The sequence below is a fragment of the Cibotium barometz genome, chromosome 32 (genome assembly GCF_041138505.1).
Source record: "Cibotium barometz isolate CiBa-2024 chromosome 32, ASM4113850v1, whole genome shotgun sequence".
NCBI lineage: Eukaryota > Viridiplantae > Streptophyta > Polypodiopsida > Cyatheales > Cibotiaceae > Cibotium > Cibotium barometz.
In genome coordinates, this window is record NC_141077.1 from 10,352,226 (window position 1) to 10,378,211 (window position 25,986).

The 25,986-nt window shown below is 45.4% G+C and overlaps 1 protein-coding gene across 3 annotated transcripts in view; it reads right to left on the minus strand.

Moving 5' to 3' along the window:
- Positions 1-25,986, minus strand: part of LOC147619801 (serine/threonine-protein kinase BSK1-like) — a 113,178-nt gene that overhangs the window by 48,382 nt on the left and 38,810 nt on the right. For all 3 annotated transcript variants that reach the window (XM_086825639.1, XM_086825637.1, XM_086825638.1), the window contains exon 6: positions 10,078-10,163. In XM_086825639.1, the coding sequence (XP_086681765.1) occupies positions 10,078-10,163 (86 nt within the window). The remainder of the gene's footprint in view (positions 1-10,077; positions 10,164-25,986) is intronic.

Genomic DNA, 25,986 nt, shown 5'->3' on the forward strand with positions numbered 1-25,986 from the left:
ACTTTATTATATACCTCCCCATGATGGGGCTGCCCTTGGGCCTTGCCTCTCTCTCGCCTTGAGAGCAATTGCCTCTCTCCACAGATTTGATTCGATAAGACACCCACACCACATGGTTGAGTCCAGAGGAGCTACCCCCTAAATCCCGCTTCTACAAAGAGCACTTCCTCAAGCTCACACCAGCAAGACAAGTTTTCTTTATCCACATTTCAGTTCATCTGTTACCAAAATTTGTAACACAACTTTGTAACCTTTTGCCTCTGAGACCTTTATGGTCTTTTGAAGACGTTTAATAGAACTCTCTCTCGCGTTTATCTGATGAGGATTGGCAGCGAGTTGAGAGGCCTTAGATCATGAATCATGATGTTCTCCCGTATGATCCGCAGCAAACCATAAGTCCCACACCAGATTATCCAAGCAAAGTTTGCTGCAGCCCCACGGCACCGGACGCACTCTTCCAGACAGTCACACATACCTCCATCACATCATTCACATGGATCCCCCCAGGTACCCGAGGCTTGCCCTAGAGTCCTCCAGACAGCTTGCACTCAAGGGCCAGCCTGGAGTATGGTATACTCGAGTTTCCACTTGGTTCTCACGATATGGGCTTCGGATGGATCTTCATTACAATTGGACTCCCCTTTTCTCCAGCTCTCTCATGAGGATACCAACTCGATTATCCGGTTGGATCTTCTTAGCCTCTACACCCACTACACATGGATCACACCTTCGGAGCTCCCACCGAAGATGCACTTCTACAAAGATCACTTCCTCGGGATCACTGAAGATGGATTTATCCATCAGCCAGGCTACCTACGTGTTTACATGTCCCATGCCATGTGGATTGCGATTGGCCAGATACGGGTTTCATCCCACCACCTTAGAGTGGAGACAGTAAGGGCAGAGCGCATCTTCAGAGCTTCAGAGCTCATGCGGAGACCTGAGGAGGGGAGGATCTGCCAATTATGCCACATGAGCGTTACATATGTCGTTGCCCAGTATACTATGAGATCCGCGGGAGGGATTCGACACTCTCTAGGATCATTTACTTCCCGGACTAGTGTTACCTAGGGCTCTTCCTGCTCGAGCTTCACAGACACGGGTACACTTGCTTTAGAAAGCTTCCGACCCAGCCACCCCGAGCCCTCCCTCACCAACCAACCATCACCACCTTCTTCCGGACCCAAGAGGAGGACACCCAAACAGTGGATCACGTGGACCCACCTTGAGCTGTTTTGCAGATCCACCTCACGCGAGAGGAGTTACCTCAAACTGGGCCTCTGCATTCCAACGTGCCCGACACCCCCAACCCCCTATGCGTCGGCCACGATCCCCTCATCAGCTCTAGATCCAGAACATGCTCCATCGCCTTCAAGTTACCTTTCCACATGACGTAGCTGAGGGAGACCTCTCCGCCATACTCATTAGCCCTATGCTTGATATTTTGGAGTGTGGTATACTAACTGCACCTAACCCTAATCTGCAGGACTGTGTGTGTGAGTGTGTGAGTCCACACCAACAATTGGTATCAGAGCTGTCACAAGCAATCCCAGTTGCTCTCTGCTGCTGGCTAACTGCACACGTGTGAGGACCGACTATGATATGCTGGCCGACTGATGTTTTTTCTGGTCATGGGCATTTTCATGTCCTGTCGGCTGTCCATCTACTAGCCAACTACACTCATGGGGCCCCATGGCCCCCCACCGATTGTATCTTGTTTTCATTGCGTGATCTTGTGTATAGAGAAGAGTTACACGCCTATCTCTCTCCTTCTCTTGTGCTTTCTATTTTCTGCACTCTACTTGCTCTTGTGATCTCAGATTTTGTTATCATCTCCGCTGCATATTTTGACATGGTATCAGAGCCCTAGGCTCTTGAAAGATCTTGGGAGTTTTCTGAGCAACAGGGGGATTGTTACGTTGCTGATTGGTGGACTGTTAGGGACAGTTCGGGAAGAGAAGTAGCAAGAGAAAGGCGGGCTAAGTTGCTGGACAGCCACTTGCAGGTTTAAAGTTTTTTTCCCACCCACCCACTCATTTCAGTTATATTCCCGCGATGGCAGATTTGTTAGAGATGGTCGAGAAGCATGTGAAGATCCCAACTCTCCCCACGTTCCCAGTGGACCGTCAGTTGGACGGGAACAATTACGGCATCTGGAAGGTGATGATGGAGTCTGTGCTGGAGTCATATGACCTTGCTGATTTCATTGTTATCGGGGTTCCACGGCCGGAAGCAGAGGAAGGGGAGTTATTGTCAATGAAGAAGGACCGCGAGGCACAGGCACAGATGTGGGATTGTGTCAACGCCAGGGTCCGGTCATTTATCTTCCTCAATTGCACACCACAAGTAATCAATCACGTAAAGCATATGACGCTAGAGGCATATGGCAGCACTTGGCTTCTCTTTATAACAGGGTATCGCCCATGAAGAGGATTTCCTTGGAAGTGCAGATGCGGGTTATGAACCCTGCAAAGTCGTCGACTATGCGGGAGCACATTAACAAGCTGCATGCCCTTCAGCAGGAAGTCCTCCACGCTCGGAAGGAGATATCATCAGAAGATATGGCCATTACTCTGCTGTCCCACTTGCCTGCTCAGTATTCCGCTTTCTACTCCTGTTTGATTACTAGTGGCAGGCTCAGCACCATTACCTGGGAGAAGCTTGTGCCTATGGTCCTAGACCAGGAGGAACGTTTCACGAACCCTTAAGCAGGAAGTCCTCCAGGCTGGGAAGGAGATATCATCAGAAGATATGGCCATTACTTTGCTGTCCCACTTGCCTGCTCAGTATTCCGCTTTCTACTCCTCTTTGATTACTAGTGGCAGGCTCAGCACCATTACCTGGGAGGAGCTTGTGCCTATGGTCCTAGACCAGGAGGAACGTTTCACGAACCCTCCTCACAGCGGAGGTTCGGAGGCCTTAGTTGGCCAACGGCCGAAAGGCCGGAATAACAACAAGGGCAAAGGGAAGGCTTCACCGGAGAAGTCTTCTGAGAAGAAGCCTGAAACAGAACGAGAGAAACTGAAGGCCGAGCGGTCCTGCAATGATTAAGGAGGCAGTTGGCTTCACCGCAAAGGATACCCAGGAATGGATTTTTGACAGTGGTGCTTCCAGGCACATGACTCCGTCCCGTGACTTCTTTCTGGATCTGAAACGGCAGTCAAGTCGCATTTTCATTGGCGACAACTCCACCATTCCGATTCACAGTGAGGGCCGGATGGAGATTATTCCCGACGGCAAGGGAGGCAAGCATGCCTCCCGTGTTCTTTATGTCCCTACTCTTGGTTTTCATCTTCTGTCAATGCATGAAGTATGCAAGACTGGCTTTCGGGTGGAATTGAAGGAGCATTCAGTTGCTCTACGTGACCGTGAGACTGGCCAGGTTGTTTGGGAAGGCGGTGTGGAGAATGGTATCTATAAGCTCTCTGCACTTTCCTCATTGACAGGTTCTCAGGTCGGAGATCTGTGGCACTTTCGTTTTGGCCACTTAAATGTGGATGCACTGCAGCGAGCTTTCCGGGACCAGATGGTGGTTGGCTTGCCACATATTGGCAACAGGCAAGGACGTTGCAGTTCTTGCATCATGGTAAGCAGCACAGGGAATCCTTTCCAAAGCAGGCTTCCAGGTGGACTCCAAAACCATTGGAGTTGATTCACACTGACTTGTGTGGACCCCAGCAGACATCATCAATGGGAGGATCTCTCTATTTTATGCTGCTTGTTGATGATTGTACCAGATTCACGTGGGTCTACTTTCTTTCACAAAAGGACCAAGCTTTTGCACGGTTCAAGGATTGGCACGTGATGGTGGAAAAAGAGTCTGGATTGCAGGTAAAGACTCTCAGGGCTGACAAAGGGGGTGAATTCTCCTCGAATGTATTTCTCAGATTTTGTGCAGATCGTGGCATCAAGAGGGAACTGGCCAATACAGGATCGCCTTCAGAGAATGGAGTTGTAGAACGCAAAAACAAGACTATGGTGGAGATGGCGAGGACCATGCTAGAGCATCGTGATCTTCCTCGTCCACTTTGGAGAGGCTGTGGCAACGGCTGTCCATACCCTCAACCGGTCTCCAACGACTTCAAAACCTAATATGACTCCGTTTGAGGCATATTTTGGCAGGAAACCTGATGTCTCGCACTTCCGTGTTTTTGGGAGTGATGCGTATGTACATATTCCGAAGAAGCAGAGGGGGAAGCTTGACTCCAAATCCCGCAAGCTTATATTTGTGGGGTATAATTCTCTTTCCAAGGGGTACAGATTGTATGATCCAGATAGGAATGAGATTGTTGTCAGCCGGGATGTGGTTTTTGATGAGCATGTTCCAATATCCACTGTCGAGGAGCCGCCACTTCTTGGAGATCCAGAAGAGTCTGATGATGATTCCCAGACTGTTGTTCTAGTTGATCCACCTCAGTCAGTACAGGAGGTTGAGCCCGCAACTCGAGTAGAGCCCCCACAAGAGCACGAGGCTCCACGATCTGTTCGAGTACCCAGGTGGTTGTTGGACACCCTTCGGGAGTCAAGGTGTCACGGAGTTACCCTCCGAGTGGACCACAGAGGACGGCCCTCGAAGATCGCACAGAGTCCACAACAAAAGCAATACAGCGGAGCTTCTTCAGGTAAACTATGCTTTGATGTCTCGTATCATGCGGGACAAGGAGCCCACTTCCGTGAAGGAAGCCCTTTCACAGGATACTTGGAGGAAAGCCATGCAGGTGGAACTTGATGCCATCGAGAAGCACAAAACATGGGAGTTGTTACCGAGGCCGTCGAAACAGTCAGTCATTGGTGTCAAATGGGTCTTTAAGACCAAATATGCGTCAGATGGGTCGATGGACAAACACAAAGCCAGACTTGTGGCTAAAGGTTATGCTCAGCGGCCAAGCATCGACTACGAGGATACCTTTGCACCGACAGCACGGATGACCACCATTCGGACCGTTCTTGCCCTTGCTTCTTCTCAGAGGTGGCCAGTGTATCAAATGGATGTAAAATCTGTGTTCCTTAATGGTGACCTGCAGAAGGAGGAGATGTATGTTGAGCAGCCTCCAGGCTTTGTTGTTCCAAGATCAGAAGGGATGGTTTACAGGTTACGTAAAGCCTTGTATGGTCTTAAGCAGGCTCCCAGGGCTTGGAATCAGAAGATTGATTCCTTCTTTGTTCGGACTGGTTTTCAGAGATCGGTTGCAGATCCCAACATGTATCTCTTTCGGGAACATGGCATGGTTACGATTATCATCCTTTATGTGGATGATCTCATTCTCACCGACAGTCATATGGAGCACATTGGCGTAACGAAGGCTGCCTTGTCAACCACAAACTCTTACTTTGGAATAGAGGTGAGAGGTGCTTCGTGAGCTATTTCTCGACCAATGAGTCAACTCATGTATAGATTAACATAAATGTCCCCCTGATTTTTGTTGTGGCTCAAAGACATCTCCAACATCATGAAGTGCTATGGTTGTGTGGTATTACCTTGTAAGTGTGAAGAGGGTGAGGGGAGTACCACGTCTTGCCATTCTAGCATATGCTTCCATTTGTGCTTGCTTTGTTTCCTCTAGATCATCGTCTTCGGCGTAGCAAGAATCTAGTTCTTTGGCCATTCTCCTTGTAGAGGGCTGGGCTATTGAGGGGCCTATACACACATCGGTCTCTAGTTCCTTATCAAATATTACCATCCTTGTCTTTAGAGAAGGTGCCATAAAAAGACCACTCGCCACATTAATTGTCACATGAGCCGTGGATGGTTTGCACTCACCTAGAAGTTTGAGATGACCGACCTAGGCTTACTCCACTTCTTTTTCGGATTGGAGATCTGGTAGACCCAAAGGGGGTTTTTTGTCTCTCAGCAACAGTCTATTCATGAGTTGCTTGAGGCCTTTGGGATGGAGAACTGCAAGCCTATTACTTCACCGATGGACCCGAACACAAAGTCAACTGTTAATGATCCTTGTGAGCTAGTTGATGCCTCGTAGTATCGGAAGTTGGTTGGTTCATTGATATGGTTGCTGAACACCAGATTGGACTTGAGCTTCTCCGTGGGGCTGTTGAGCTCTTTTATGCAGACGCCATTGAAGTCTCATTGGAACGCACGATTGCAAATCTTGCGGTATCTGCAGAGTACGAAGGATCTAGGACTCTTTTACACAGGAGGGGATGGAGTCAGACTCCAAGGTTGGAGTGACTCAGATTGGGGAGGAGATCCACTTCAGGTTACAGTTTTACCCTCGACTCAGGAGCAGTTTCTTGGAGCAGTAAGAGGCAACCAACTATTGCCCTGTCTTCGACAGAGGCAGAGTACCGGGCAGCTTGTGGTGCTGCTTGCGAGGTGCGGAGGCTGCTAGGCGAGATTAGGTTTCCACAGAAGGAGCCCACAGTCATCCAGTGTGATAACCAGAGTTGTATAGCTATTGCTCGGAACCCCGTCTTCCATGCCCGGACCAAGCACATAGAGATACAGTATCACTTTGTACGTGAGAAGATCTTGGCTAGTGACATCTTGCTACTTTATTGTTCAACGGAGGACAATGCGGCGGACCTCTTCACGAAGTCTCTACCTCAGGCTACGCTCAGGCGGCACTCTAGCTCCCTAGGGTTGATTTCACAGCCAGGAGCTGAGAGAGGGTGTTAGAAGTCATCTCCTGTCTTTATCAGACACCAGGGCCTCTGTTGTGGGTGTGCCCGCCCTTTGTAGGTGTTTTATCATTTTTCCTCACTCCTCGTATTTTTCCCCATTTTTTCCTATTTTTTCCACGGTGTGGGAGGCAGTGTAGGACCTGTCGACTGTACCAGATACTAGCCGACTGGTCACAAGCAGTCCCAATTGCTCTCTGCTACTAGCCGACTGCACATGTGTGAGGGCCGACTATGATATGCTGGCTGACTGATGTTTTTTCTGGTGTTGGCAGTTTCATGTCTTGTCGGCTGTCCATCTACTGGCCGACTGCACTCATGGGGCCATATAAAATGGCCCCATGGCCCCCCACCTATTGTATCTTGTTTTCATTGCGGGATCTTGTGTAGAGAGAAGAGTTACACGCCTCTCTCTCTCCTTCTCTTGTGCTGTCTATTTTCTGCACTCTACTTGCTCTTGTGATCTCAGATTTTGTAATCATCTCCACTGCGTATTTTGACAAGAACCACCTCCGCCCGCTGCTGGCTCCCAACCCGGCATCGCTGCCCGTACCTGCCTCCCACCTCTCGGCGGAGCTAGTGCAGCCAACTCCAACGACACCTCGCCAATTGGCTACGCCACCCCGTGAGTTCAGTACCGCGCGCCCTACTTCCGTCCGGCTACAGGTCCAGCTTGTCCTCGTGAGACCTGCAATTCCGTCCCGTCGCCACCCTGCACACTGTCTGCAACACACTCTGTGTTGCCCATATGACAGCTGCCATCCTCGCCTGCACCTTCTGTACTGCTCGTCTGACAGTTGTGATCCTCACCTGTGCCTTCTGTACTACTCGTCTGACGGCTGCCATCCTCGCCTGTACCTGCTCATCAAACATCGAGCATTTGTACCTGCACGCCTGTACGTTCTGGCCTGTACCTGTGACCCTTACCTGTACCTCCTGTACCTGCTCGCTTGACAGCACATTGTATGTGAAGAAAATTGGTGCCGATATTCTCATAGTCATCTTGTATGTAGATGACATGCTCATTACAGGGACTAGCAAAGCACAAATTTCAGATTTCAAAGCTGATTTGAAAGCTGAATTTGATATGTCAGATTTTGGGCCTTTACACTACTATCTCTGCATACAGTTTATGCATACAGATGATGGCACTGTTATGCAGCAACCTAAGTACATAAAAAGTTTGCTAAAAAGGTTTCACATGGATGAATGTAAGCCCATTTCTACTCCAGTAGAACCAGTTGTACGGCTTACTATGCATGATATTGGAGAGCCTTTTGAGACCGGCATTTACAGCCAGGCAGTGGGATGCCTCATTTACTTGTGTAACCCAAGGCCTGACATATCTTTTGGGGTGTCTTTGTTGAGCAAATTCATGCACAACCCAGGCACAAAGCATTGGCAAGCAATCAAACGCATTTTTCGTTATCTTCACGGTACCCTGGATCTTGGTTTGTTCTATCCCGCGCGGGGCGCGCCGGGGGGGGGGGGGGGGGGGGCGCGGGGGCGCGGGGGCGGGGGACAACTTTCAGCTTTATGCATACAGTGATTCAGATTGGGCTGGTGATTATGATACCAGGCAACCACCAGTGGGAATTGTTTTTTTTTTGGCAGTTCATGCATATCTTGGTTGAGTAAAAAGCAACCCACTGTTGCCACATCTACTTGCGAGGCTGAGTACAGGGCAGTCTTCACAACTACAGTAGATTGTGTATGGTTGAGGAGATTATTGACTGATCTTCGTGAGTGTCAGCAGACACCCACCACCATTCTCATCACTGATAGCTAGAGTGCTATGGTCGTGGCACGAAATCCCGTATTTCATGCACATACCAAGCACATTGAGATTCATTGTCACTATGTAAGAGAGACGTTACATGCAAGGGAGATCAGTTTATCTTATTGCCCTACACACGATAATGTTGCAGATCTATTTACAAAGGCTTTACCTCGAGAGAAGTTTGAAGCTTTCCACAAAGCTTTGGGCTTACTCTCATATAGAGAGTGATTTGCTACCTTGTACAGGTTCACACTTTCACTACAGGGGAGATTTGTAGACATATGCTCACTTATGGTAGTGCTATGTGTGAACAAGGCTTAACCAAGGGCACTTTTTCCCATGTGGTTTTTCCCCTTGGATATCAAGTGTGAAAGGACACTCTATCCATATAACTTTTGTACTTCTATATTATATGGATGTGAGACACATACAAGGGTTGACTTACATTTTGTGGCTACCACACATTTGGTGTTTTGGCGCTCTCTCTCTCTCTCTCTCATTTCTGTGTGAGCTTCTTCTTCCTGCACCTAACCCTAATCTGCAGGACTGTAGGGGTGTGAGTGTGTGAGTCCACACCAACAAGCTCTTCTCCAAATCTACATTTTCTTATGAAAGTCACACATGGCCAATGATTTTCCATCTTTGTGAGCTTACATATTCCCTTATTCTTGGCACATGCCTTCTTATTTTTCAAGATGAGTAGCTTTTGGGCATGTTTAGCTTGCATTTTGCATTCTTAGCTTCCGGGCCTTCAAGATGAGTAGCTTTCGGGCATGTTTAGCTTGCAGCTTTGCATTCTTAGCCTCTACTGTAGAAAGTTAATTTTTACTGTGATTCTTGGTTTCCTGCATCTCTTCTATATCTTGGTTTGCTGCATCTCTTCTATATCTTGCAAGATATGCCTCATCTTCCAGGTTTTGGCATGTCAAAAAGTTTCCTTGTCCCACAGAAATTCTAGTCGAAGTAGTCTGATAAGGGTGAATATTACCATCTCTAAATGGAACGCTATGCTGCAAAGTAACCAGTAAAAACCCACAAAATAATGGTGCTGCGAATGCAAATGGTATATTGTGTTAGGATCGTGTTCGACAGTTCAGGTAAGATGATGTTTTTCCTTCATAAGAATTCCTATCACCCCTTGCACTGGAAGTTTGAAATTGAACTCGGCTTTCTGTTCATTATATGGTCCTTAGTGTAGTTGATCAATGATTGTCAAGTAGATTAGGGAAAGTTCTTGTCCTTCAGTTACATAACAATCAATGGAATGAACCGCTGCCAAAAAAGCTTGATGTTTGCTTAAAATTTCCTGCCTTTTAAGCATTGTGCATGGAGTTCTTTGAGCTGCTCATTTTGATGTATGGGTCCCCTAATTCCAAGCTCAGGAGCTCAGGTAACAACCTTTCATGTGCATAGCAGTGTGGCAACCAGGGCCAGTGGATCTGCAAGCACCCAGTTGTGTATGATACCAATGGGTTTTAGGGCAGTCATGGGAAGTGGAGAAGTTGTCTTGTACTATATCCAAAGGGCATATCTCATAAATTGTGCAAGGGAATACCCATTACAAACAAAAGCCTTCCAGATTTAGCAGCCATCATACCCTTAGAGAGGTGATTTCAAAAAAAAAAATCTTTACGAAACTAAAAGACAAGCCATGTACTCACGTGAGTTGGAGGAATGTGCTTTCCACTCAGTAAGTCCAATAATATTGTGCCAAAACTAAAAATGACACTCTCTGGAGTAACTCTACCTTCAAACCACAAGAGAGGTAGCAATAGTTAGTATTCAGACTGGAGAATGATTCTTTATGAAAAGAAAGACAAGATTTTTATTTTAAAAAAGCGGTGCATACAAAATATCATTCAATGCATACATTACACTAAGTGATTCTACATAGGCTTTCACTCAAAACCCCTCAAAAGAACAAATATATACCTAGATGAATCCAAGAACATGCCCAAATTCACCTATTAGAAACGCGCACGTTATATACTCATGGTAGTCAACCCACAAGACTATATAACTATCAACTCCATTATGCATAGTATGGACTAGATACTACGACATCCCCACTAACATCATCAATGCCCAATAGTGGGTGTAGAACTCTGTATCAAGATATGCTCTCATACACGCACTCCACACACACACACACACACACACACACACAAGAGAGCATATATTCACACAAAGCCCTTCGTACTGAGTTTCTGTCAAACCTTCAGAGATGCAGGGCAAAAAGAACAAATGGCTACTCGGAGGCTTTTTTTGAGAACAGGTCACCCTCTTCTGGATTCCAAATGGAAACAGCTGACTGGCTGGCTGTTCCCTCACATGATATCGCAGGGAGGGAGGTTGAGCTGATTAACATGACTAGCAAGGGAGTTCTAGGCTGACAAATCGACACCATTGGGAACATTCATGTTACTAGCAAGGGAGTGCTAGGCTGACAAATCAGTAGTATCGGAAGGATTTCCAACACTGCTGATGTGACAAGATTTGGCAAAGGTTGCATACGAAGGGTAGACATTAGAATTCCTTGGACCGGCAAAGACCATGACTTGGTGAGAAAACGATAGTAACTCTCCATTAAATACCTTTTGATATGTAGTTTCAATCAATAGTAACTCTCCATTAAATACCTTTTAATATGTAGTTTCATGCTACATGCCACTCTGCATGCTAGTTTCACATTCCATTGTGGTCTTCTTTGAGCAAGTGGTGCAATCTAGAGTCCAAACAACCAAGACTATTTAAGGTTTATTAGGCATCTCCACCTTCGCTCCGAAGGGGGATTTGTTGGGAATTCAGGGCTCAATGTGTGTGAACACTTCTCTTATGAGAGGATAGGATAAGTGTGCCATGTGTCATCAATTGTGTGTGTGTGTGTGTGTGTGTGTGTGTGTGTGTGTGTGAGTGAGAGAGAGAGAGAGAGAGAGAGAGATTGGTTTTACAAAAAAAAAACCAAAAAAAAAAAAGTGTGTGTGAATGGAAATTAACCTTGTCATCTATCCAATGGCATGGTAGAGATGCACTATTGGGAATTCTCTTCGATTGGAAAGCATTCATTGGTCTTCGGTGTTTCCTCAATCACTTGCAGTACAAGAACCACGAAAGGCTATCTTTTTGGCCTCCATTGGAGTTAACACTATGGCGGATGTCATAACAAATAAGGGATTTGTGTTGACTTTCCCACAAGCCTAACTGAAACATAACTTGGGACTGCATCAGAAGCGAATGTGGAAAACTATTACTACACTATTGTGGCCTTTTGAACCCATCCCACCCCTCCATGATTAGGATAGACTTCATGATTGGCAGCTTGTTGGTCATACCAAACCTCTTCAATTGGATGTGCTTTCAGCAAGTAATGTGTACAAATTGTTGCTTCCTTCCCCGTGGATCCAATCTCATGCTGATACTTTATGGGGAATGCATAAGAATACTAAATGGTGCTATTCTTATGGAGATGCCTTGTGGGGATACATCCAATTTCCACTTTTCTAGCATAACGACATATCTCCAGTGATAGATGTTGTAGATGTGGATGACATGCAAAGTCCGTTCCGCATCTTCTTTGGCATTGCACAGAATCCATGACTTTCTTGCAAGCACTGACTCAAAATTTCCAAGGATATTTTCCATCCTTCAAAGGAGGAAAACTCTTCTGAATTTTTGGTGTTTTTCCATCTTGCATGGCTGGATTCGACACTTTCACGATCTGGATGAGATACTGGGCACTCTGGACTATTTGGAAGGCTAGGAACCATATTATGTTTCAACAACCTTCTCTAGATGCTTATGCTTTCATTCGTGCCAATCTTCACCAATTCCTACATGATTGTTGACAGCTATAGGCTATTGATACCCGACAATCTAAGGTCTTTTTCCACTATTTCTAGCTTTCTTCATTGCATGAGTTCTCTCCGAAGTACATCTTCCCCATGTGCATTGCTCTTTGTAATAGAACATTGGTTTCTTTTACTTAAAAAAAGTGTTTGTGTGTAAGAGAGAGAGAGAGAGAGAGAGATTCGTCGTTGGTGAGCGTCGTCGTCTATTTCTTCTGGTTCCATTAACAGCATCTTACCATCCATCACCTTCCCTCTTCAAAGTTTAGCTACCAACTTGTCTTCACCTTCCGTCACACATCGCCTTTTTCTTGCTAGATAGTGTGCCACAGAACCTCTCGCTGATTGTTCCCGCTGGAGTCTAACATGTCATCAGCCTATGCTGGAGTCTGTCTCTTCGCCAATTCCTGTCGAAATCAGTGTTGTCAACTGTTCTTGTTGCTCTCAACGCCGTCGGTTCCTGCTGCCTTTCAACTTCATCTTCTGCATCTCTTCCCTTCCCTCTTGATGTCCCTTGCGTCTTTCTTGTTCATAGCCCTGTGATTTCCCATCTTTTTTTCGTCTTCTGTTCAAGTTTCTTTTATTTCCTGTTCTCACCATGGACAACCATGATCAAGTCTTTATGAGAAAGTCTACATCCGTGGGTGTATCACTTCGACTACTAAAGATTCTGACATGCTAAAGGAATCGGCTCCTTCTCTGTCTCACCATAACAATCCCAATGCACAATACTTATATGATGTTCTATAGAAGGACTTTCAGGAAAATCAAGTTGTGTGGGACAAGCCTAAACCTACAATCAAATATAAAATCTCGGTGCAGACAATTCTGCCAAACGTAAATAAGTTTCCGGAGAGTGCTGTCATCTTATTTTAACTTGGGAAAATGCCATTAGCAAATGATGTCGTACAATGGTCAAAAAATATATTGGGTGGATGCTTTGTTGATGGTGTGTATTATGCAACATACAAACAACAATTGCTAGAAAAATCGCCATTGTATTTTGGCAGGGAAATGGTACATGTGTTTCCGTGGAATCCTACAAAGGATTACCAGGCCCTTATCAAACATCAATGCCCAGTATGGGTTGCGCTGGTTAACTTTCTTGTGAAGCCCTTCCAAGCTTGGCTCAACAGTTGGGAACTATTATTTGTGCCCCACGTGTGATGGACAATCGCAATTGCATTTTGTGGGACACTAATAAACCCACCCCTTCGTCTATTGTTGTGAAGATAGACAATGTAAACATGGGGGGAAAATGCTTTGACTTCAAAAATGGGATGTGTTTGCAGGTGCATGCTTCACATGCCATAAGTTTGGCCATCTCGCTTTGGAATGTCCCACTCTCACATTGCAGCCTCCAACTCAGTCTTCTCACAAAATTTGCATCTGACAACCCTTTTGCCTTTCCCCTTTATGAACATGGCTTTGTCAAGGTCAAATGCTCTGCCTTGCTGCTCTTTGGAACGACGATCTTCATCAATTAAAGCACCAATCATTGTTGATGTTGTGAGTGAAGAGGATGGCAAACAAGTGATTACATACACATAAAAATAGAGGCACAACAGTACGACAATTGATAGCAAAAATCATCGAAACCCCAATTATCATTAATTGGACATTTTTTGTTTCTCTTACAATAAAGAGTTGGTATAGTAACTTATGCCAAGTGTAAAACTACTAAACATGTTCGCTCTTCGATTATAAGCATATACTATAAAACTCTATCAATGTGTCCCTAGACATTTTTATTTCCTAGCACCTATATACTTACCACTATATAAATGTGAACACCTGCAAAAAATCCCCCCTATAGTAGTATTTGAGAATCCAGATGTACAAAGTAGATCAATCCCCAAATGGTAGTAAGCCCAATGGCTATGGCAAGGAATCTAGTTTTCCATTCACAGACCAAGCACATAGAGGTTCATTATCACTATGTACGAGAGAGGCTTCATGCATGGGATATTAGTCTCTTCTGCTACCCCTCATAGGACGACATGGCAACTATTTTCACCAAGGTGCTTCCTCGAGCAAAGTTTGAAGCTTATCTGTCAGTATAGGAGTAGCACCTTGCGGGCTAGCACACAAGTCGATAAGCAATTTCCTCAACCATATGCACTCAAATGTGGTTGACCACTGCTCTGTACTCAACTTCACATGTAGAAGTAGCCACAATAGGTTGCTTTTTGCTAAGCCAAGATACGGAAGGAATTGCCTAGCAAGAAACAAAATCCACTCGTGGACTGTCTAGTATCAAAGTCTCCAGCCGAGTCGGAATTGTTGTAAGCACAAAGCTGAAAATCAGCCCCCCTAGCATAAGACATCCCATAAGACTGGGTGCCTTGGAGATATTTGAACAGTCGCTTCATAGCTTGCCAATGCTTTGTCCCTAGGTTAACTTACTTCACAAGGATACACCATAAGAAACATATAGCCATGTGTTGCATAAGTATATGAAACATCCAATAACCTGGCTGTAAATAGTAGCATCAAAAGGCTCACCTGCATCAAAGCTACTAAGCCTCATACCTGCCTCAATCAGTCACATGCACTCTGCACTGTAGTGCATGGTGAAAAGATGGCTCATCATCATCAGTGCAACATTGTACAGTATTAGTATCCTTTAGGATGATATTTGTCGTACGTCGTGACCCCATTGTAATCCTCAGTCCAAGTCCAGGATAAGTCAGGTACGAGCTATGTAGGTCATTCCTCAGCCATAGCGAGTCAATCCGTCACTCAAGTCCCTTAACCCACTTGAAGAGATTCATTCATGCATGTAGAGTCAGTAGAAACCTAAGGGTTTACATTAAAAAGCACTCTACATATTGTGTATCATTCATCCATTGCATATAGACCATTGCAGAAGCCTTCAAATAACATCTAGTATTTTTAGAATATTTATTAGCATTTTTTCCATAATTTACAGCATTAAAAATCATTATTTTACATGAACAAGTCGTGTAGCATTTTATGCTACAGTCGGTCAGCATTAAATGCCACCTGACCAACACTTGTGCATATAAATAGGCATGCTTTTGCATCATTCCATTCATTCATATCATAATTCAGCAATCAAGCCTTCAAAGATTGGAGCCTTCAGCACAAGGAGCATAAGCGATTGAAGCATTCATCACCTCAACCCTCCGCGTTTCATCCTTCAGCATCTAGGAGCATCAACGCATGAGCATTCAGCCTCCATCAACCTAAACGCATCAGCATACAGGATTCAGCCTTCAGATTACCTTGCGTTTTCTGCATAGGAGCAGTTTTCAACATTCCCATCTTCATCGTTTTGCTACAACACTTTGGTGAAGGTAAAACTCAGCATTCATTCACAGCCTAGAAACAGTCCTAATCAGTCCCTACCTGCCTTCCCTCATTCCATTGGGAACAGTGCATAGGCTCGAGATTGGTCATCACTGGTGCTTCTACAACCGTGTACAGTTCAGCCCAACTCTTGGTCCTCCGAGATCTTGCGTTTGGCTTATCGTCAATCCAAAGTCAGTCTCTTCAAAGTAATAAAGCAAATACTATTCCGGTAACGGGATAGGACCCTTCAGTGGGCAATTCGGGACCCCATATGATGTAAAGTTTCTATCTCTATCTCTCTCTCTCTCTCAAATCTCTTTAAGTTTGAAGTCATAAAAGTGGATTGCTAAACTCGCGAAACTCCGGATACAAAAGGCGGTGTGAGACTTGTGTGACAGGATCCTTAATTACGAATACATCCACTACATGTTACATTGGTATCAAATTCAACTTGTCCACACACACCGCATCCTAGCGTGAGAGCATCCTTGGATGGTCAGATTGCGTTCCAGCACGACCACCGACTTCAACATCATGTCTACAAAGGAGAGTACACATCAATCGAAAGAAGTCTCCCCCGAAGGAGACCTTGCTCTTCCGACTACCGCAGACACCATAGCTCTACTCAGAGCTCATAACCAACTTCTCATGGAGCGTCTCCAACTCTTGGAGGCAACAACAATACGACCTCCTCCGCCTCCAGCAACCCCCCCCCGACTACATCTCCCTCTTCTTTCAGATGGAACAACAAAGAAGAGAAGACAAGGTTCAACGGAGAGAAGAAAAAGCAGAAGCTGAAGCAAGAAAGCAACAAGAAAAAGTAGATAGACGGGACTACCAGGAAGCCCAACGCAAGATCGAAGAAGACCCACGTCAGGCTGACCTCGCCGCTTGGGAGCACCAACGAGAGCTTGATCGAGAACATATGTTACTTGAGGACCAAAGGAAAAAGGAGGCCATGCATCTTAGATATCAACACCTATCTTCAGTTTTACCACAGCCTTCGGTGCCACCAGCAGCCAGCAGCCCGCGACATCGACTACCGTCATTCAAACTCAACCAAATTTTAGCAAGTATGATAGTAAGTGTGATCATTTAGCAGTTAATCAATTCATTCATCAATTTACTGGTCATTTTCCATTAGCTAGGATTACAGATCCTCAGGATAGAATCCACGTAGCGGCTTCCCACCTTACGGGTGAGGCAGTCACTTGGTGGCAGCATTGGTCTAGTCTTCATACAGACCAGACCACAGGTGTCACAGCCTTTAGCTGGGATACATTTGTCCATGACCTAAAGACCAGATTTCTCCCGCCCCAGTATATGACCAGCCTGGCAGATGAGTTCTATGGACTCAAACAGAACGGGTCACCAGTGCTTCAGTTTTCCGAAAAGGTGATAACTTTAGCACAACAATTAGGGTTATCTGAGCAGGCCAAGATGGATCAATTCATTCGTGGATTAGATTCTAATATCCGCTTCACAGTTCGTAACTTTGAACCCAGTACCTATGACCGGGCTTTGATTCTGGCTAAAAATGAAGAAATGAAGATGAACGGAGGCAAGCCTAAGCAGTCGTCACAGTCCAGTACCAAACCCCAGTAGTAGCAATTTGCTGCGCAGCCAGGGAAAGGTAATGCATCTTCTAAAGATGCTAAGGACGACAATAATAGCTCTAGTTCAGGGAGTAAGAAGGATAACGAATCCAACCTAAGAAAACTCCTAAGGAAAAGGCTAAAGCAGGCATCACTTGAGATTATCTTCCTCCAAAGGAGCAAAGAAAATACCAGTCAGAAAACATATGCTTTTTTTGTCATACCATCGGGCATGGTAAGAAGGATTGCCTCAAATGGCAAGCGGAGCAAGCCTCCAAAGCTCCTTCTGCCACAGTTGCCACAGCATCTCCCGCTCCTCTAACCCCGCCTACTACTACAAATGCAGTTCAAGTTTTACCTTCTATGCATCCTATGCCATCCGTGATATTTGATGCTAAGCAGGAAGGTGAAAGCGATGCTTCACAAAAAAGCTTCATCCAAGCTTATGGCTCTACCAAGGACCGACAATTTGTAGTCCTATTTGGCATGGGCAATTCTGAGGACGCCATCTCTCCCCAATTGGCTAACAAGATGAGCTCCACATTAGTGCCATATCATTTGGATGTGGACAAGTTCACACCTGGTCTCCACACCCACATATCTCAGAAGGCACATTAGTTTGCCTTTGAAGTTCAAAAGGCCTCATTCCAACGAGATTTCATCATCTCGCCTCTTCTGGGGTGTGACATGATCTTAGGAATCCAGTGATTTCGTCAATATGAGCCTATTCCCGATTGGGAGCATGACACTTTTACTATCTGTAAAGGTTTTCCTAAGCCCATCATGATTCGTGGGGATCGAAGCATTCTTAGCATCCCATTGATTTCGCAACTCCAAGCCCGACAAGCTATCCGCAAGGGAGCGTAAGGGGCACTACTTTATGTTCGTGCTCAGATAGCCTCTACCTCCTCGATAGCACCTATCTCATCTTCAGTCCTAGCAAACCTCCTGTCTAGACATCACGACATTATGCTTAGGGACGATCTTCTGCCCAGTCTCCCCCCATCACATCCGGAGGACCATCATATCGATTTGGTCCCTGAATCAAAAACTCCTAGTAGGTTTTTCCCTATCGTCTTTCCAAGACTTCAGAGTGCAAGCTAGAAAGACAGTTATCTAAGCTCCTCCGAGCCGGATTCGTTCGGCCTTCTTCCTCACCATTTGTTGCACCCATCCTATTTGTCCAAAAGAAGGACAAGTCTGCAGGCCTTTGTGTAGACTACAGGACATTGAATAAACTCACCATTAAGAATAAGTTTCCTATGCCAAGGATTGAGTACATTTTGAAGCGTTTAGACGGTGCAAAAATTTTCACTAAGATCGACCTCAAGAGTGGTTACCATCAGGTCCGCATTTTCGAAGCTGACATTCCAAAACAGCTTTCCGGACAGAGCGTGGTCACTACAAGTTCGTAGTCATGCCTTTTGGGCTTACCACGTTAGCATTATTCTCCTGGTAGTGTGCCCAAGTTGTGTATCAGGGGTGCCCAGATTTATCCCGAGCAGCACCATATTTTTTGTTGGGTGTTGGACTCACACACTCACACACACAAACCTGCACATTAGGGTTAGGTGCAAGGTAGAGAAGCTCACACACAGAAATGAGAGAGAGAGAGAGAGAGAGAGAGAGAGAGAGAGAGAGAGCCAAAAGTGTGGTATCCACAAAATGCAAGTCAACCCTTGCATGTGTGCCACATCCATATAATATAGAAGTACAAAATATTATATGTTAGAGTGTCCTTTCACACTTGATGTCCAAGGGGAAAAACCACATGGGAAAAAGTGCCCTTGGTTAAGCCCTGTTCAGACATAGCACTACCATAAGTGAGCATATGCCTACAAATCCCTCCTGTAGTGGAAGTGTGAACCTGTACAAGGTAGCAGATCACTCTTAAGCTTCAAACTTTTCTCGAGGTAAAGCCTTTGTGAATAGATCTGCAACATTATCCTGTGTAGGGCAATAAGATAAACTGATCTCCCCTGCATGTAGCCTCTCTCTCACATAGTGATAATGAATCTCTATGTGCTTGGTACGTGCATGAAATACTGGATTTCGTGCCACGGCCATAGCACTCTGGCTATCAGTGAGAATGGTGGTGGGTGTCTGCTGACACTCACGAAGATCAGCCAATAGTCTCCTCAACCATACACAATCTACTGCAGCTGTAAAGACTGCCCTGTACTCAGCCTCACAAGTAGATGTAGCAACAGTGGGTTGCTTTTTACTCAACCAAGATATGCATGAACTGCCAAGAAAAAAACAATTCCCACTGGTGGATTGCCTGGTATCATAATCACCAGCCCAATCTGAATCACTGTATGCGTAAAGCTGCAAGCTGCCCCCCCTGGGATAGAACAAACCAAGATCCAGGGTACCCCTGCAAACCAAAGCAAGTGTAAACCTGCACCAAATTGTCCAATTACACACAATGTGTATACATACGCGACAAATCGCAGCTGTAATGCCCAATTACATGCTCCAATCAAAAAATCCCCAATTTGTATGCACTCCAATCGCTTCAATGTGCATCTAATTGGCCAATTTTTACAAAAGCCCCAAATTTCTGCAAGTGAAAGAGGTTCAATTTGCTGATTTTGACCTCAATTTCAAAAACCCCCAAATTGCAGGCAAAGCAACATGCCCAATTTTATCAATTTATCCTGAAATTGAGAAATCCCCCAATTTGCCTGAATCCACCACCTGCAAGCTTTCAAATCTTCCTTTGTTTTCTTTTTTTTTTTTTGTTTGCTGAAACAAAGGTACCTGGGCAGCCGGGAAGACCTTGTTGAAGGGAGTTGTTGCAGGTGAAGGCGTTGGAGGGAGTCGATGCAATGTTAGGTGTTGTAGGGAGTCGTTGCAAAGGACGGATGTGGGCTCTGGGCGGTGGCGGACAACAGAGGCGGAGCAAATGTCTACCAGATGTTCGAGTCGGAGTTGCTGGGCGTTGGTGTCGGGTGAACCAGAAGCGGACGCTCAGCAGACGTGCACTGGAGTCGGCTAGGCGAGCAAGCGTGCTAGAGTCGGCTAGGCGAGCTGGAGTTGCTAGCGACGTGGTAGGCGGAGGCAGCAACTGTGGGCCAGCATGAAGGGCCTGGAACGGGCGAAGACGGCCGGTACGCGACGGTAGTTGCGAGGAGACGGCGTGCTAGTCGAGACAGAGCAGGACCGGCGAGCAAGCAAGCCGGCGGATCGAGACGGCCTGAACAGAGACGTCGGCCAGCGGCTGCTGTGACGGAGCGCAGGGCGGCGACTGGAACGGAGACGACGGACGGGAGCAGACGGAGACACCGGACGTGGTCGACGGCTGGAGCGCTAACGGCCAGGGTGGCCGGAACCGTGACGGAGCTGGTCGGCGCCCGTCGCCGGCTGCAAAGGAGGTGCCGCCCGTTTCTGGCGGCCGGACGGTGGAGCAATGACGGAATCTGACGAACGGAAAAACGCAAGCGACGGAATCCGACGGACGGAAAAACGCAGGCGACGAAATTTGGCAGCCTGTGGACGGAATTTCGCAGGAATTTTTCCAGCAACAGAATATCAGGGCCAGCTCCCTGCTCTGATACCAAATGTTGGGTGTTGGACTCACACTCACACACACAAACCTGCACATTAGGGTTAGGTGCAAGGTAGAGAAGCTCACACACAGAAATGAGAGAGAGAGAGAGAGAGAGAGAGAGAGAGAGAGAGAGAGAGAGAGCCAAAAGTGTGGTATCCACAAAATGCAAGTCAACCCTTGCATGTGTGCCACATCCATATAGTATAGAAGTACAAAATATTATATGTTAGTGTGTCCTTTCACACTTGATGTCCAAGGGGAAAAACCACATGGGAAAAAGTGCCCTTGGTTAAGCCCTGTTCACACATAGCACTACCATAAGTGAGCATATGCCTACATTTTTCCCTCTGGTCAAGGCCCTTGGTTGTAGGGTTGGCCACCCATATTCACATGTTTATTATTTTCTAGTTTGGGTCTCTTTTTTAGAGCAAGTCAGCCAGGCTAAGCCAGCTAAGACCATGCTCTTACTCATTTGTAGATACCTTGACAGGGGCTTCCAGCAAGCCCGGGTCCTCCCTTATGGGAGTAGTTGTTCATCATGCGCTCACCTACGGGGACCACCCCTTGCACAGGGCTGTTTGTATCATTGCTTCTTCATCACTATGCAGATTCATTTTCTTTCTCTCTGTGCCTATGTCTCACGCTTTCCGCTGCCTATGTCTCACGCTTTCCGCTGCGCACTTTTGACATACCAATGCACACGCAACCTTCAATAAAATGATGTCCAAGATTTTCGCAGGCCTCATTGGTAAGTGTCTTCATCTTTCTTGACGACATACTTGTATTCTCAGCCACTGCGGAGCAACATGAGAAAGATGTGGAGAAAGTCTTGCAACTTTTGCGAGATAATGGGCTCTACATAAATGCCAAAAAGTCTATCTCCGACGTTAAAGAAGTTCAATACTTGGGCTATATCATCGGTTCCAATGGGATTCGATTGGACCCCTCAAAGGCTCAAGAGATCTTGGATTGGGACATCCCTTAGATCGCCGAAGAAATCCGTTCTTTCGTAGGTCTTTGTCAAGCCTACGGCACCCATGTGGGGGTAAAGACTCGCAAACAAAAAATCTCAGTCACAGGCAAGGCACTTGATGCATTCCGTGCACTCCAGAAAGCTACCTCAGAAGGGCTTGTTTTGAAGTTAGTATCTTGGGATGAGCCTTTTGAGGTCATTACCAATGCAAGCAATGTAGCCATAGGTGCAGTTCTCCAGTAGGACAATAGACCCATGGCCTACTACAGTTGAGAGTTGGATGTCACCGAAAAGAATTATTCGGTTTATGACAGAGGGTTTGGGTGTGATCACAGCACTCAAACATTGGAAGCCTTTCCTTTATGGACAAGTCTTCACAGTCAAAACAGAGCACCAAGCACTTAAGTGGCTTCAAACCATGCCGAGTGCTCAATGGAGTGATTGGCAAGCCAGATGGAGTCAGCTCTTCCAACAATCTGGAGGAATGATCGAGTACATCCCTGGTAAGCATAACCCAATCACACATGCTCTTAGTCGAATGGCCAGCATCCAAGCAATGCAGGAATCTACCATTCTCGAAATCACAAAGAAAGACTTAGATAGCATGAAAGACCAGTATGCCGACTCCCCTGAGTTTGGTACTCAAATACAATTTGGCCCTCACTTCTGAGCTTGGCCATTATTCAGTGCAGAACGGTTGGTTGTTCTTCAAAAACCGCCTCTGTGCCATTCGGGAAAAGCGAGCAGCTCTTCTCCATGATGCCCATAACTCCTTAGTTGGAGGACATAGAGGCATCAACAGTACCCTCAAGAAATTAGAACAGTCCTTTCATTGGTCAAAAGTGAGGCGTGACGTATATTCACATGTTCAAGCCTGTAAGATTTGTCAAAAAGTTAAGGTTCCACATACAAAGAAGGCTAGGTTACTTTAACCTTTGCCTATCCCCGACGGCAGGGTTGTTTCCGTACAGCGCACGACAACTTATCGTACGGAATACCACACAGCCGTACGTACTCGTATAGATTTTTCCAGCAAAAAATAATAATAAATAAATAAAAATCCTGATTCATTTTTTTTTCCAAAAAAAAATATTTTTTTGGTAGGTAATGGTCTTTTTTTTGCTTATCTATGGTTGTTTGAGCTTCCTCTATACTATGATACTTCTCTCCTTTTTAAAATACTCCATATCTCTACTTAGAAATACCTAAGTTTATAAGTATTTTTTTTAAACACCGTATTTTATCGTACGATAAGAAAAAAAATTATATCGTACCGTATTTTTTCCATACGGTATCGTACCTGACAACTATGCCCGACGGACCTTTCATCGACATTTCTATGGACTTTGTAGGGCCTCTACCAGCATCCACCGGATCCCGTAACACTCGGTGTCTCACCATTGTGGATCGCTTCAGTAAATTCTACATACTCATCCCATGCAAGCATACGGCTACAACTGAGGACGTAGCCCGTCTTTTTCTCAAACATTGGTATCCCATTTGTGGTTTGCCTAGCACCATCACCTCAGACAGAGATTCCAAGTTCATCTCGCATTTGGAGGGTATTATTCGAAAACTTTGGAACCAAGTTACAGTTGTCTAGTTTGTTCCATCCACAGACAGATGGCAGACAGAAATCTATAACCAGTTAATCTTTGATGTTCTCAAGTCATATTGTCATGACCAGCAGTCCAAAGGGGAACATGATCTTCCCTTGGTCCAAGTCATCTTGAACGATACTCATTCATCCAGTGTCAGACGGACTCCGTATGAAGCAGCCTTTGGTCGTCGTTTCTCTTCTCTTTTGACAAGATTGGGGTCTCCATCTCTTGAAGCTAACAAAACGACGGAAGCATTTTTCGAAATCATTGAGTCATTTAAGGACCGCTTGACCAAAGCACAGAAAGCTGATAGAGCAAACAGGCAAATAAGTCTAGACGAGATGTCCACTTCAAGGAAGGGGATTGGGTCTATCTACGCATCAGGAAACAGAGATTCAAACAAGTGGGCAAACGTTGTCCCAAGCTTTCTTTCCGTAGTTTTGGACCTTTCCCAATAGTTAAAAAGATAAGTGATATCTCCATGAAGTTAAAGTTGCCTAACAGTTGGACGATGCATGATATTTCCATGTTTCTTGGCTAAAACCATATGTTGGACCAGAAGTGTTTGATGTTTTAGATGAACAGCAGCCAGACGTGGTAGACAAAGCAGAAGTCATTGAACCTGAGCAAATCCTTCTTCATCGTTGGAAGCATGGTTCCAGTCGACGAATACATCAGTTGTATATGAAATTCTGAGATCGAGGTACCCACGAAACCGTTTGGCTAGACGAGGAGTTCTTTCAAGAGTACCCCTAGTTGTTGGCGGACTACTTGGAAGCCATAAACCTCCCGCCAAGCTAAGCAGAAGGGAATGTCACATGCACTCTGCACTGTAGTGCATGGTGACAAGATGGCTCATCACCATCAGTGCAACTTTATACAGTATAAGTACCCTTTAGGATGATATTTGTCGTACGTCGTGACCCCATTGTAATCCTCAATCCAAGATAAGTCAGACACGAGCTACGTAGGTCATTCCTCAGCCATAGCGAGTCAATCAATCAGTCAAGTCCCTTAACCCACTTGAAGAGATTCATTCATGCATGTAGAGTCAGTAGAAACCTTAGGGTTTGCATTAGAAAGCACTCTGCATATTGCATATCATTCATCCATTGCAAAAGCCTTCAAATAACATCTAGTATTTTTAGAATATTTATTAGCATTTTTTCCATAATTTATGGCATTTAAAATCATTATTTTACATGACAAGTCGTGTAGCATTTTATGCTACAGTGGGCCAGTATTAAATGCCAATCGACCACCACATGTGCATATAAATAGGCATATGCTTCAGCAATCAAGCCTTCAACAAGGAGCCTTCAACACAAGGAGCATAAGCGATTAAAGCATTCATCACCTCAATCCTCAGTGTTTCATCCTTCAGCATATAGGAGCATCCACGCATGAGCATTCAGCCTTCATCAACCTAAACGCATTACCATCCACGATTCAGCCTTCAGATTACCTTGTGGTTTCTGCATAGAAGCAGTTTTCAACATTCCTATCTTCATCGTTTTGCTAAAGGTAAAACTCAGCATTCATATTTATTTCAGCATTCATTCATAGCCTAGAAACAGTCCCAATCAGCCCCTACCTGCCTTCCCTCATTCCATTGGGAACAGTGCATAGGCTCGAGATTGGTCATCATTGGTGCTTCTACAGGAGTGTACAGTTTAGCTCGACTCTTGGTCCTCTGAGATCTTGCATTTGATTTAGCGTCAGTCCAAAGTCAGTCTCTTCAAAGTAATAAAGCAAATACTATTCCGGTAACGGGATAGGGAGCCCTTCAGTGGGTAATTCGGGGGCCCATACGGTGTACACTCTCTCTCTCTCTCTCTCTCTCTCTCTCTCTCTCTCTCTCAAATCTCTTAAAGTTTGAAGTCATAAAAGTGGATTGCTAAACTCGCGAAACTCAGGATACAGAAGGCGGTGTGAGACTTGTGTGACAGCTCCTTAATTACGAATACCTCCGCTGCATGTTACACAATCGAAGAAAAAAAAGGTTTGCAATCTTCCATGCCAAACCTCTGCAAAAGCCCTCTTACATACTTAGATTCAAACATAACAATGCCACCATCTGTCTACATAAACCAGATACCCAAGTAAAAATGCAACTGACCAAGATCTAACACTTGAAAAGCCCCATGTAATTCAGCTTTGAAATCTGAAATTTTCAGCTGATTACTCCCTATCCAGATTGTCATCTACAAAGAGTATGATAATCACTATGTCTACACCATCAATGTGCACATATAGAGCAGTTTCATTAGACTATTATGAAACCCATGGCTGGTCAAATGTGCATGTATCTTTGCATACCATGCTCTTGGTGCCTGCTTACATCCATAAAAAGCCTTCTTTAAAAGACGTACTTTGTGTTCGTGACCTGCAACCACAAAGCCAAGAGGATGCTGCACATAAACCTCTTCCATAAGATCACCATTCAAGAACGCCGTCTTGATATCCAATTGATGCATACTCCAACCATGGTGTGCTACCAATGCAGTGACTGTCTTCATAGTAGTCATCTTTGACATAGGGGCAAAAGTCTCTTCATAGTCTATTCCCTTCTCTTGAGAATATCCCTTGGCAGCAAGCCTTGCTTTGAATCACTCAATAGATCCATCCGGCTTCCGTTTGATCTTGTACACCCATTTTGTACCAATAACATTTTTTTTAGGAGGCAAG